At 25.7% G+C, this 13,321-nt stretch overlaps 1 protein-coding gene across 1 annotated transcript; it reads right to left on the bottom strand.

The window, feature by feature from the left end:
• Nucleotides 1-1,136: 1,136 nt before the first annotated feature.
• On the bottom strand, nucleotides 1,137-8,790 carry LOC133783235 (beta-amyrin synthase-like). The gene is made up of 15 exons (XM_062222784.1): nucleotides 8,484-8,790; nucleotides 8,199-8,384; nucleotides 7,615-7,704; nucleotides 6,561-6,758; nucleotides 6,373-6,457; nucleotides 5,202-5,368; nucleotides 4,915-5,106; nucleotides 4,697-4,810; nucleotides 3,570-3,689; nucleotides 3,349-3,471; nucleotides 3,150-3,248; nucleotides 2,493-2,549; nucleotides 2,174-2,364; nucleotides 1,585-1,762; nucleotides 1,137-1,455 (listed from the first exon to the last, which is right to left on the bottom strand). The coding sequence occupies exons 1-15, from the start codon at nucleotides 8,694-8,696 to the stop codon at nucleotides 1,183-1,185; spliced, it is 2,286 nt and encodes a 761-aa protein (XP_062078768.1). The 5' UTR covers nucleotides 8,697-8,790; the 3' UTR covers nucleotides 1,137-1,182.
• Between the last annotated feature and the right edge of the window lie 4,531 nt (nucleotides 8,791-13,321).

The raw sequence follows: 13,321 nt of genomic DNA, 5'->3' as shown, positions 1-13,321 counted from the left end.
TTTGAATCTTTTTTCTGAATACTAAGAGAGAGCTTATAGTGCGATTATCCATCGTCTTGTTGTAATTCTCCCAAGGTTTGTGAAACTCAAGAACCCTAGTTCTTTGATCACCACATTGGAATTCAATATTAATAATAGCACTAAGTGGACATAGATCATATCATCCATTGGGGACTCTATAAATTGTCTGTGTCTATTCTTTACCATTGGATTTTATTCTGAATCATCATCTCAGTTCTTGTCGTATTTTTAACTCCGTGTCGTTAGCCAAATTGAGGATCAACAATACTATTCATTAATTTTTTTACAATATTTTTCCAATTAATAAAACAACTATTTTCTAACTAATACAAATTTTACAAATATGTTAAAGAGTAATATAGTTAATTTTATAAATATGTTAAAGAATAATAAATTTAAGTTTTGATATAAAAATTATTATAAATACAAAAGTTAATAATATGACAAATTTAAAAACAAAAAAAAATCTTGTTTCAAAAGTTTTTAATAAATACATAATTTTTATAAATATATATTGCATAATTTAGTTTATTTTTAAAATTATACTATTCATTAATTATTTTTTTAGATTTTTCATTTGAATTTTGGCGACATTTTATGACTGTCGGCATTGGACTTTTATTAACTGTCGGCGTTGAGGTCAATAGCGACAACATTTAACTTTCGTCATTGGTCTTGAATTAACTGTTGGCGTTAGGGTCAATAGCGACACATTTTAACTGTCGGCATTGGTCTCGAATTAACTATTAGCGTTGGGGTCAATAGCGACATATTTTAACTGTCAGCATTAGTCTTGAATTAACTGTCGGCGTTTGGGTTAATAACGACAGTCAAAAGCAACGGTGACAGTTATTAGTTGTCGGTGTTGGTCTCTATGCCTACAGTTTTTAACTGTCGACATAGAGTCCCACTAAGCAATTACGACAGTCAACAGAGTTGACTGTCGTGGTTGGGTGTCGGGAAAGCTCAGTTTTGTAGTGGTGGATTTACATTACTTTTCTAATATGTTTGAGAAATGTGTGTAATCAAATATATGACTTTACTATCTATAATATTATGCGTATATCGTTATGCTATTTTGATGGCAAAAAAAAAAGGTTATCTTTATTAATGAGATATATTATGATCGAAAGGTACATCAATTGCTCTCATCATTTTAAATCATAATAGAACTCGTTTACGATATTCTGCAAGAGCCCAGAGTGGGTAAGTGTTTCTATACATTGCATAATGTATCATACAATTTTTTATAGAAACACCTATTATTTCTTGTTGTGGAAAATCACCATCATCCAATTGAGAATTAATTATTAATTTTGCAGCTTTGTGAAGAGAGGTTGGATCTCTTTCTGCTTGTCCTGCATGAATTAGACCCATCATAGCCCATGCAGTTTGTACCAAATTTGATCCACATTTTTCAATAGATACATATTCCTACATCATGAGAGTAACAAGTTAACCAATTATTAATTTACTTGTGAAAAAAAAAATTCTAAAATTTGATAACACAAACCCTAGACCAAGTACTATCTTTAATCCTTAATATCATATTCAATACATTACCTTATTTGGGCATGAAATGTAACTTTCACCCCAGCCACCATCCTTATTCTGCTTTTGAAGTAAAAATTCAACTGCCTTACGAACAGTTTCACTATTATTGTAGGTCTTGCCAACAGCTGCCAATGCTCTAAGTGCAAACCATGAGCCATATGTAAAGCAAATTCCCCAATTTCCATACCTATACCAAATGTGATGATATATATATAAATTAAAAATTAAAAGAAATTATTTGAATCATATATCAGTATATATAAGGGCCTCTTGCCAAAATAGTCTATTTTTTAAAGTCATTTTGCACTCTAGCCTAGTTTTAATAATTCTTTGCAAAATTAATTCTCATAATTTTAGACAGCTAGTCAAAAATTTAAACATGTGGTAAAGAAATTTAAACAGCTGATCGAAAATTTTAAATAGTTGATCAAAAAATTTAGATAGTTGGTCGAATTTTAGATAGAGGTCATTTTATAAATTATCAAAATTAGGTCAGAGTGCAAAATCACTTCAAAAACATGTTATTTTCACAAATTTCTCTATATATAATTCAAGTAATCAATGGTATAATAACGAGTTAGGTTGAGAGGAATATTACCATGAACCATTAGGAAGTTGCATGTGCTCAATGAATTGTATAGCCTTTGTTATAAAATTTTCAATTTCATATTTCTTGTGCGATGGATATAACTTCTTAAACAAAACAAGAGCTTGGATTGCCGAAGAAGTGCATTCTACGTACTCATGCTCAATCACAATATCCGCAGCAAATTCAGTGGGATTTAATATCTAATTGATTTGAATTGGTTGAAAAAATAAATTATGAGCTAGGTTATATTATTTTAAAATTATTTAATCAAATTAAAACAATCATGACTATGTCTTGTAAAGTTATATTTCTGCTCAAGACTTTTTACCTCCAACCACTCTTGTCCACTTGCTGGCTCCCAAGCTGTTAAACCACCATTCTTACTCTATCATATTTCATGAATCAAATTTAGTATATTTATTTACATGAATATCAAAGAGATATAATAGATCGATAGTTTAATTAAAACAAAATATACATGTTGCGTTTTGGTTTAGAACTATTAATAATTTCTAATTTGGCCTGATCTTCAAAATGTAAATATGACAGATTCATATAAATAAATCAGATTATTATAAATATATTTTAGTTTGATTGGTTCATGTACATTATATATTATTTTCAATTTTAGGTAAAATAAATTTGTGAAAAAGTGAGGAGAAAAAATTCATAACTACTACTTTTGATATTACAAAGAATTACAATTTATGGTGACTAAATAAAAATATATAGGGAGCACAATTCATTATTATGTGACTAAAAGTATATTTACGATTAATGTGACTACATTTATTCATTTTTATAAATCAATAAATTTTTAGTGTTGTGATTATAATTAGAATTTAATTACTTTATTTTACTTCAAAATTGTCTTTTTTTTAAGGATCGATATAAGCACCATAAGTTTGAATAATTGTTAAAATAATTTATGGAAATTAGAAGCTCAAGAAGAAAAGAGATAATTATCAAATATTCTAATTATTACCTGCAAAGAGAGCAAAACATTAACAGAGTCACAAAGACGCTCAAGTTCAATTTTCTCACCAACAATTTTTGGTGGTAACAGCGAGAGAAAAAGACAACACTGTGAAAGTACATATAATTAAGATAGAGTTAGAGGCATTGAAGTAGAAATCTAATTGAAACAAAAAAAATCATTAGTAGAAGTATCAAACCAAAGATACCTTCAAACTTTCTGCAGTGCAATCAGATACTTGCCATCCATGATCTTGATCAGAAAACGTCCACGATCCTTTAGAAATGTGACGATACATGCTTTTGAAGTTACCAGAAGGGTTATCTTTAACCTTCAAAATTTAATTAAAAATTGTGTAGTAAATAACTTATAATAACCTCATCATAGAATGAATTTATAAGCAGTAAGGGCTAATAGTAATAATAATACCTGAGATTTTTTTATGAAGTCGTGACCTTTGGCAAGTGTTGGTCCAATTTCATCAACCAGATTACTAGCAAGCAATGCTTGCATGACCAAACTAGTATCCCACCCTTGGCTACCAAAAGTCTGTGAATAATCATCATGGCCAAAGATATTAGAGTCAATTTATACTTCTCTTATTCTCTTATGGATTTATATTCAGAAGTTATCTTTGATATAATATAATATTTTACTTTTTTGAATTTTGTGTTTTGTCGATTGGAACAAATTCATTTTTAGACCTTATCTTCTATAAAATGGTTTAAATAGAACCCTAAATCTAATTTTGAGGATTTATATTCATAAGTTACATTTAATAATATCATATTTTAAGACATTTTTGCTAATGATTTTACTGGGGTAAAGCCATGCGTATTTAACAAACATATTACATTATTATCAAGTCAAATTTGTGTTTGCCCTTCTAGCTAGTTTAACTCTTTGAAAAATCTTTAACATGCAATTTTTTATTTATATATAGGGATATTTTTGGCATAAATATCTAATGTTTTACACTTGTTATAGTTAAATACCTAATTTTTTATTTTTATGGCAAAAATACTCAATGCTCAATATGTTAAATATAAGTACCTAATATTTTTTTCTTTGCGGCAAAAATACCTAAAGTTTTTAAAACATTTTTTTTTTCAATACCTTCTCTATTGGAGCTGTTAAGTGCTGACTCGCCATATATGTGTCTCTATGTAATTTAGGTATTTTTGTGATCAAAATATGTATTTTTTTTTAAATTTGTATTAATTTAAAATTTCTTTTCAATTCATTTTTCTAATTTAAAATTATTTAAAAGAAAAATATGAAATTGACCGATTATAGAGTGACAAATGTCTGCTTATTAGTCAATATGCTTAACAGTTCCAACACAGGAGGTAATGACAAATGTAATGTTTTAGCAACTTTAGGCATTTTTGCCGCAAAGAAAAAAGATTAGGTATTTATCTTTAACATATATTGAACATTGAGTATTTTTATCGTAAAAATAAAAGATTAAGTATTTAACTGTAACAAGTGTAAAATATTAGATATTTATGCCGAAAATACCCCTTATATATATAAAAGTGATATGAGTAGTTTACCTGCATTTTCATTCCATCTTCAGCAACCCACATAAAATCTGGGATCCTAGCAAGATGTTTCTTGAAATAGTCTCCATTTGGATCTTCAACCCAACAAGCAAGCATACATAACACCTTATTTCAAGATGCAATAATGTCAGCAAAATAATTAAAGAAAATATTGTGAAGTTCTTAATTGCTTGACCTAAAAATATTATGTATATATATATATATATTACCTTTTCTATACATGAAAGTGTGATATATCGACTATTCTCATCTTCATAATGGATGTGATTCATTGTTACTTGAAGAGCATACTGTCTAATCAATTTGTTTAAGGGCCAACGAGTAAGAAGAGGCTCAGTGCATATGTAGAGACTATCCCAAAGTAAATCTTGAACCCAAGGATGTGAATAATATAGATCCTCCTAAAATAAAATACACCCATTTTATTATATATATATATTCTATATAAAGATATAAAGGTAGCTTTTCGAATGAGATGTCTACAAGTTTTTTTTACCTTGGCACAAAAATGGCGAACTTTTTTCCACTCTATTTCATCATAAGGTTGAGTATGAAGTTCCATTCTCAATTGCAAAATGAGAGGTGTGATTGGACCAACAAATCTTTTTCCATATAAATATGACATAGGCATATACACCATTCGAGAATAACACCACATTTTAGCTGCAATTTAGGAAACATATAAATGATACATCTTAAATAAAACATGGAAATATATTATTTTGTATTTTTCTTAAATACTAAATTTTAAATGTTTTATCAAATCTCATTCGTTTTCTATAGCAAACAATAAAATTACTTTTTATTACTTTTTACATGTCCAAAGTACAATCAATGAAAAATTACAAAACACAAATATTTGTATACATATATAAAACATAATATATATTTGAAATTAAAAAAAATCTAAAATTTTCTGAATGATATATTTTTTGTTGTCTAAGTTTTTATATATATATACTCAATACAAGTAACGTGCAATATGCTCGTTTGTTTAGTTTTATTTATAGAATTTATTAATTATTTTTATTAAATTTATATTAATAAATATCTTATTTTAATTAAATAATTTATTTATTTTTGTTTAAATTTATGTTTATTCTAGTTTTTGAAATCGGTAGTGATAACAAGAGATTATTTATTATATGTTTAATGTAAGATTAAATATTATACGTAGATTTTAAATTTAAGTTTCTTGCTAGTTTTTTTAAAAACAATTTGTTGCTAATTGAAAGTAGATTATATTATATGTTTAATATGATATTATTCTAATAAGTGAGTTTAAGTTTAATTAAATTTTATTTAAGTTATAAAATATATGATTTTATTAATTTTAAATAATTATCATTGTAAAATATCTCAAAATATCATATTTTAATTTGATTAATTATTTATTATTTTTAAATAATTATCATTGTAAAATATCTCAAAAATATCTTATTTTAATTTTTTTAATTATTTATTTTATTTTATTTAAGTTTAAGTGTTTACAAACTACCGTTAAATATAAGAATATTCTGTTAAAAATAAGAATATTCCGTTAAAGTTAACATTAAAAAAATAAAAAATCGTTAAAATTAAGAATTTTTATTATCTACACACTTTTTATATAGAAGATATATATACACATATTAACAACAATAGTTCTATAAGAAAAATGTGTAAACCTGGGCACATGGGAAGAAAAGAAGGGAGAATCCAAAATTCAGGAGGCATGGGGTTGCATCCAGTCCAATCAAAAAGACCAAGTATCTACACAAATGAGAGAAATCAAGATATAATAAAAATGGTTTTATATAATTGATGAAGAAAATCCATGATCAAGAAGGATATATATTTAGAGAACAATTAATACCGAAAGCCAAGTCTTTCCCCAAGAGGGTATATATGTTACACCACCATGGTCAAGAATCCATTGTCTGGCTCTGGCACAAGCATTGTCTTGACCACCATCTGGCCCTTCTCCTAGTATTCTCATGCAAATGTAGTTGAGAGTTGTGCCAAACATAGTGCTGTGGCCCTCTATGTGCAGTCCCCATCCACCATCTTTGTTCTGAGAGATCAATATATAAAAAAAACTAAATACAAATACATAATAGAATTTGTCCAAAAATGAGAAAAATCAAATATCTATTTTATATAATAAGTGTGTAGATAACGGAAATTTTTAGTTTTAACGGTTTTTTATTTTTTTAATGTTAACTTTAACGGAATATTCTTATATTTAATAGAATATTCTTATATTTAACGGTAGTTTGTAAACCCTTCAACTTAAATAAAATAAAATAGGATATTTTTTAGATATTTTATAATAATAATTATTTAAAAATAATAAATAATTAAACAAATTAAAATATGATATTTTTAAGATATTTTACAATGATAATTATTTTAAAATAATAAATAATTAAACAAATTAAAATATAATATCTTTTAGATATTTTAATAATTATTATTTAAAAATAATAAAATCATATGTCTTATAACTTAAATAAAATTTAATTAAACTTAAACTCATTTATTATAATAATATCATATTAAACATATAAATAATTTATTGTGAATTAGCAATTTTTTATTTTTTTTTAAAACTAGGAATAAACTTAAATTTAAAATCCACGTATAATATTTAATATTACATTAAACATATAATATATAATTTCTTGTTGTCACTGCCAAATTCAAAAACCACAACAAACATAAACTTAAAAAAAAATTATTTAATTAAAATAAGATATTTATTTCAAAATTTATGATATTAATATAAATTTAATAAAATTAATTAATAAATTTTATAAATAAAACTAACAAAACGTGCTCATTACACGTTGCATGTATCTAGTATATATATATATATTTTTTTTTTGTCATTTGATCAGCATATATATATAAATTCCAAGTTTAAGTACCTGATGGTAGTATATGTAGCGGAGCATTTCTTTGCGATGCTCAGTAGTGAATGTGATATTAAGATGACCCGTAATATAAAGACACATAACCTATACATAAATGGCAAAGTTTGTAATAATTGACTGATATATATATATAATATTTATATCTTTATAACTAATATATAATATATATATGGAAGATTTCTCAAAAGTTACTACCCATATATAATATGACAATATACTGACTTGGTATAACAAGTCACCAATAGTTAAATATTTTTTTTCTATATTAATTTTGAAATTTTTTTTCCATAATTAATGTTGTTTCCAACCAATGAGAGACAACTATATTTAGAAATTGACATATATTTGAAAAATGAAAAACTTACAATATTATATTTTCACAATAAATACATATTTTTCATCACGTAACACTTTCAAAAATTTTAAAAAATCAAAATTTATTTTTAAAAATATTAATTAACAATTATAAATATATATCATTAATCTTAATCCAATACTTATTAAATTAATATTAAAATAACCATTCAAGTTAATAACTATTAAAAATACACCTAAATATATATGCATATTTGTAATACCAATGGAGGAAGGAAGAATAATAAGCCAGTATTTTCAGCTGGCCAATGTCCATCACTAGCTTGCAAGGCCGAAAGAAAATGCACAGCTCTCCTCAAAGTAATTGTAGCCTTTTCATATGAGATGGCCTCATCATCCTCAACTTTAATACCAGGGATTGTTTGTTTGAAGTTTTTCTCTTTCAAGAACTGCAATCATTTAAATTAATAAATTGTATGTTTGTAATTAACGTTGGAAATTTTCATATATAAAAAAAAACTAAAACTAAAACTAAAACAGAGATGGACCTGCATCCGCCAAAGGAGGTCACTGCTGGGCTTGACCTGAAAGCGATTGTTGTAGAAGTTAAGGCGGGCAGCTTCGACCTCCGCTCGGTCCTCGGGAGTGCCGGCGTTGGGGTCGAACTCCCATATCTGCCTCCCTACAAAGTTGTTCGTGCTGTATATATATCTCTCATCACTACTTATTCCACCCTCGTCTGCTATCTTCAATCGCCACATTTCTTTCTATTAATAGTATTCTTTTTCCTTCCACTACAACATAATAAAAATGAAACCATAATATATAGATGAACAAATCACGCATGCATGTTATATATATGTAGACATTTATTATATATAGATGTAACACTTCAAAAGATTTCAATTTTCTTCTAAATTCAGTTGCACAACAGAAGAAAAAAACAGTAAAAGTAATCCAATATTCGACAAAACAATATATATACTAAACAACTATATTCCAACATGCAATAAAAAAGGAGTGAATAAGTATTATCAGAGACATGCCAAAACAAAAGTTGGCTGTGGTTGAAAGGCAATGCTAGGGTTGTAATTGAATTTCTGTACTCAATGGGTGCCTTTTTATAGGTTAAATGTTGAGTTGAGTTGACTTAGTTGAGCACTCCCAAATTTTGTTTCCCCAGAAAAAATTAAATAAATATGGGCACTCGCCAAGTGTTTGGTACAACTACAAAATGAACTTAATTGCCTATGAATGCCCACAATATGACCACGATATGACCACAATATGCTCACGATATGACCACATTTATTACTTTTGACAAGGTCTAAATGTTTGCTTCTGGTTGATGAACTCTTTTTCTCATAAAATAAATAAAATTATATAAAATACTCGAGTACTCGCCAATTGTTAAGTACAACTAATATTAATAGGAAAATTAACTTTCCCAATACAAAAGTACTTTATTAGGGACAGCATTTGATCTCATACTTAATTTTTGGCATTTAAGGTGTCCAACACCATATATAGTGGGCACTATATGATTAGTTAACAATATTTCATAATATTTATTAAATTTATATGTGTGGGACCTGATATTGGATTACAATACACTACATCTCTGTGGTGTTGGACACCAATCACTAACCGCTTAAGTAGAGACAACTTTTAATTGTTGGCGCTTGAGTAGGGCTCATCTTAATTTATTCATTTCTTTTATTATAAGGAATTTTTTTTGGAAATACTAGTATTGTCATAACTCCTCGTGAATGTATAGGCACTAAATACTGGGAATGCAAAATTGGAAGGACCATGATAGCGTTGAGATGTGGACCACCAAACACAAATAGAACAACATATAAGTTCTAACACCAATATATTTCTTACCAAATATAGCTAATCTTTTAAAGCTCTTCATTAAATATTTTTTTTATCTTTTTTTCCCTTTCTCTGTCCCACTAGTTAATTTTTATTATTACTATTTTGTTTTTCAAATTTTTTATTTGATTTTAACTAATAAATAATATTTAAATAATGTAAAAAAATATAGAGAATCTGATATATTGTATAATGTAAAAATGTGAGGTAAAATTAAAAAAAAAGTTAGATTTTGATGAGGTATTTTGAAAGATAGAGTAGAGCATTGAGAGTGCTCTGAGTTCTCTTAGAGCACTCCTAATGGGTGCCCAACTCCATTTTTTGAAATATCTCACCAAAACACACATTTTTCTATTTTAACTCTAAGTTTTACATTATCTCTTACATCAGCTTATCTATATATTTCTCTACATCATTTAAATATTATATCTTTAAACATATTTTATTAATTAAAGTAAAATAAAATAATTGAAAAAGAAAAGAGAAATAATAAATATATACTAAATGGGAGAGAGAAAGCTTATAAAGAAAAATAATAATAATAAAATATTATATAAAGGATATGTAAATGTTATGTAAATGTAGATATTGATTAATTGAAGTTTGTGCATAGCTATTATAAATATATGTATAAATGAGTTGATGGAAAATATTTTTGTGAGTTTTAGTTAAATATTATAGAAAAAGTGTATTACAAAGTACATCATCAAAACATATATTTTTTTTAATTTACCTCAAATTTTTACATTATACTATAGGCTTCTCTATATCATTTAAATATTATATTTTTTGAAAATATTTTATTCATTTTAAGAAATAAAATAATTAAATTTAATAGTATCACACTTAAATATATACAAAAGCTTATAAAAAAATAATAAAATATTTATAACTTGATGAATAGTATTTCACTACATATAAAGAAATACTATTCATTTAGGTAAAAAAATATAAGTTTATATTACTCATTGGAATACTATTTAACTATTTTATCTCTATATTATAAAGAATAAAATATTTTAGTTCATCTATTAAGAGTGCTTTTAGTACTGTGCTTTTGTCTCCATAATTGTGCTTTCAAAAGTTTTGAACGTGGTCAGTATCTGACCTTGCCCTTTCCAACCTTTAGTAACTCATTATACAATTCCTTGTGAATATGACTCCTTTTGAATACTAGTATTGTCATAACTCCTTCTGAATGTTATAGGCACTAAATACTGTGAATGCAAAATTTGAAGGACCATGATAGCGTTGAGATGTGCACCACCAAACACAAACAGAATAAAAAACATTAATTGAAAAATCATAATAAAAATACATTGAACATTTTAAATTACCCGCTAATGAACATTTTATGTAATATTTAATTTATGGATTTTGTAAATTTATTGTTGGAATATATATTGGTTTTGAAAAATAATATAGTTTGATATGTTTGAATTTTTCTTTATAAAAGTTGCCCAAATATAATGTGGAAAATAAAGAAAATTAATGATATAGAAATTGATAATTTTTGAGGTTGCTAACAGAAGCTCTAATAATATAGTGAAACGATGTCATTTAGAGCACTCTTAATAGTTCATCTATTATTTTCTTCAAAATACATCACTAAAACTTCACTTTTTTTTATTTTATATTACACTAAATATTAGTTTCTCTATATATTTTTATATAATTTTAATATTATATCTTTAAACATTTTTATTAATTAAAATAATAAAAAATAAGTAAAAATCTAATAAATTTGAAGAGAGAAAGAAAGAAAATTGAATAAAAAATAGAAAACATGTTTAAAGGAGCTTTAAAAAATCTATAAATGTGGAGAAAGATATAAAGAATATAGAAGAGCTCTATTCTATTTTTCATCATGAGTTTAAAGGATCTGTTGTAAGGCTATTTAATTATGATTCTTCAAATTTTTAAAGAAGCAACTCTATTAAAGAAATTGTTGTGAGAGCACTCTCAATGAATACTCTAAATTAGCAAATATCTAAAAATAAATAGCTAAAGACTTAAAATTCATCTCCATTGGGTGATCTAAAGATTTAGTTATAATACATAAGCCCTAACACCAATACATTTTTCACCAAGTGCAGCTAATCTTTTAAAACTTTATTAAATATTTTTTTAATACTTTTTTTCCCTTTCTCTCTCCTACTAGTTATTTTTTATTATTACAATTTTTTTTTCTAATTTTTTTTATTTTAACTAATAAATAATATTTATAAATATAATATTTAAATGATGTAAAAAAAATATTAAGAATTTGATATATAATATAATGTAAAAGTGTAAAGTAAAATAAAAAAAATTATGTTTTGACGAGGTATTTTAAAAAATAGAGTAGAACATTCTAAGTACTATAAGTGCTCTTAGTATTGTGTTTTTGTCTTCATAATTTTGGTGGTGGGTCCTTAATTACAATTTGGCTACGTTAAGTACTATGAGTCATTTTTGAGGGACATTTTAGAAAGAGTAACCACTGAAATTAATTCTCAGACCAGTCCACACCAGTCCTCTCACTCTAAAACGATTATACATTCAATTCAGCTACGTTGATGGCTTCTCCAAAAATTTACCGAAAATGTAATCTGAAAATATATATTTAATTATTATAAAGACCGCTTGTTATATTACCTAATTATATTTATATATATTGTCTAAAAAATAAAAATATATTTGATTATATATATAACCATTTCATATTGTTTTTTCTGCTTTTTTAGATCGTTGTTTTTTAAAACTTATATTTGTTAAATAATTTATTAATTAATCTTATAATATATAAATATAAATATTTATTTGTAAATAGAAAATAAATATATAATCAAATTATAAATATTTAAACTATATATGTAAAGCACTCTACTACAAATGAAACAAAATATGTCTTATAAATTTTTTGTCAAAACATAAAAAAAATAAATATAAAAGATGCTGTATAAAACTGGGAAGAATATATAATCTAAAAAAAAAAATAAATTATATTGGACTAAACAAATATATAATATTTGCATTCCCATTGTACACATTATACACCAACTATTCTGGGCCAATTGGAAGCCAGTAAGAAAAAATCTAGATATTTTTTAGGAAAAAAATCTATAAATATACTAGATATTTTTTAGGAACATACTAGTAAGAGGAAATATTGAAATTAATTCTCAGACTTGGTCCACACCACCAGTCCTCTCACTCTAAAACGATTGTTACATTCAATTCAGCTACTTTGATGACTTCTCCACCGCACTCTTTGGATACAAATAATGTAAAACTATTATGTTTTTCATGAAAAGTACAGTGTTGCCCTTGAGAATTTTAGAGTGTAATAGTTGAATTTTCTCAATTATGTTCAATTACATTATTGTTACAATAATGTAATACTTTTGTTAAACCTTTATATCCTTCCTGCGATAGATGTTATCACAAGTCTCAATAATCCCCGATAAATCATAAATTTGAGGGTTAACCTAAGAAATATTTTAAGGACTTAGATATTTTATCCTAG

Source organism: Humulus lupulus, chromosome 6 (assembly GCF_963169125.1).
Source record: "Humulus lupulus chromosome 6, drHumLupu1.1, whole genome shotgun sequence".
Classification (NCBI taxonomy): Eukaryota; Viridiplantae; Streptophyta; class Magnoliopsida; order Rosales; family Cannabaceae; genus Humulus; species Humulus lupulus.
This window is presented reverse-complemented; position numbering and strand designations above follow the sequence as displayed.

Bases quoted from the DNA above. Each gene is read 5' to 3' on its own strand.
- LOC133783235 (XM_062222784.1), bottom strand. From the start codon at position 8,696: ATGTGGCGATTGAAGATAGCAGACGAGGGTGGAATAAGTAGTGATGAG. The intron at 8,385-8,483 runs GTCCATCTCTGT...AAATGATTGCAG, and splicing joins ACCTCCTTTGGCGGATGCAG to TTCTTGAAAGAGAAAAACTT. The intron at 5,107-5,201 runs GTAAAAAAAACT...ATTTTATTTTAG, and splicing joins TTCGCCATTTTTGTGCCAAG to GAGGATCTATATTATTCACA.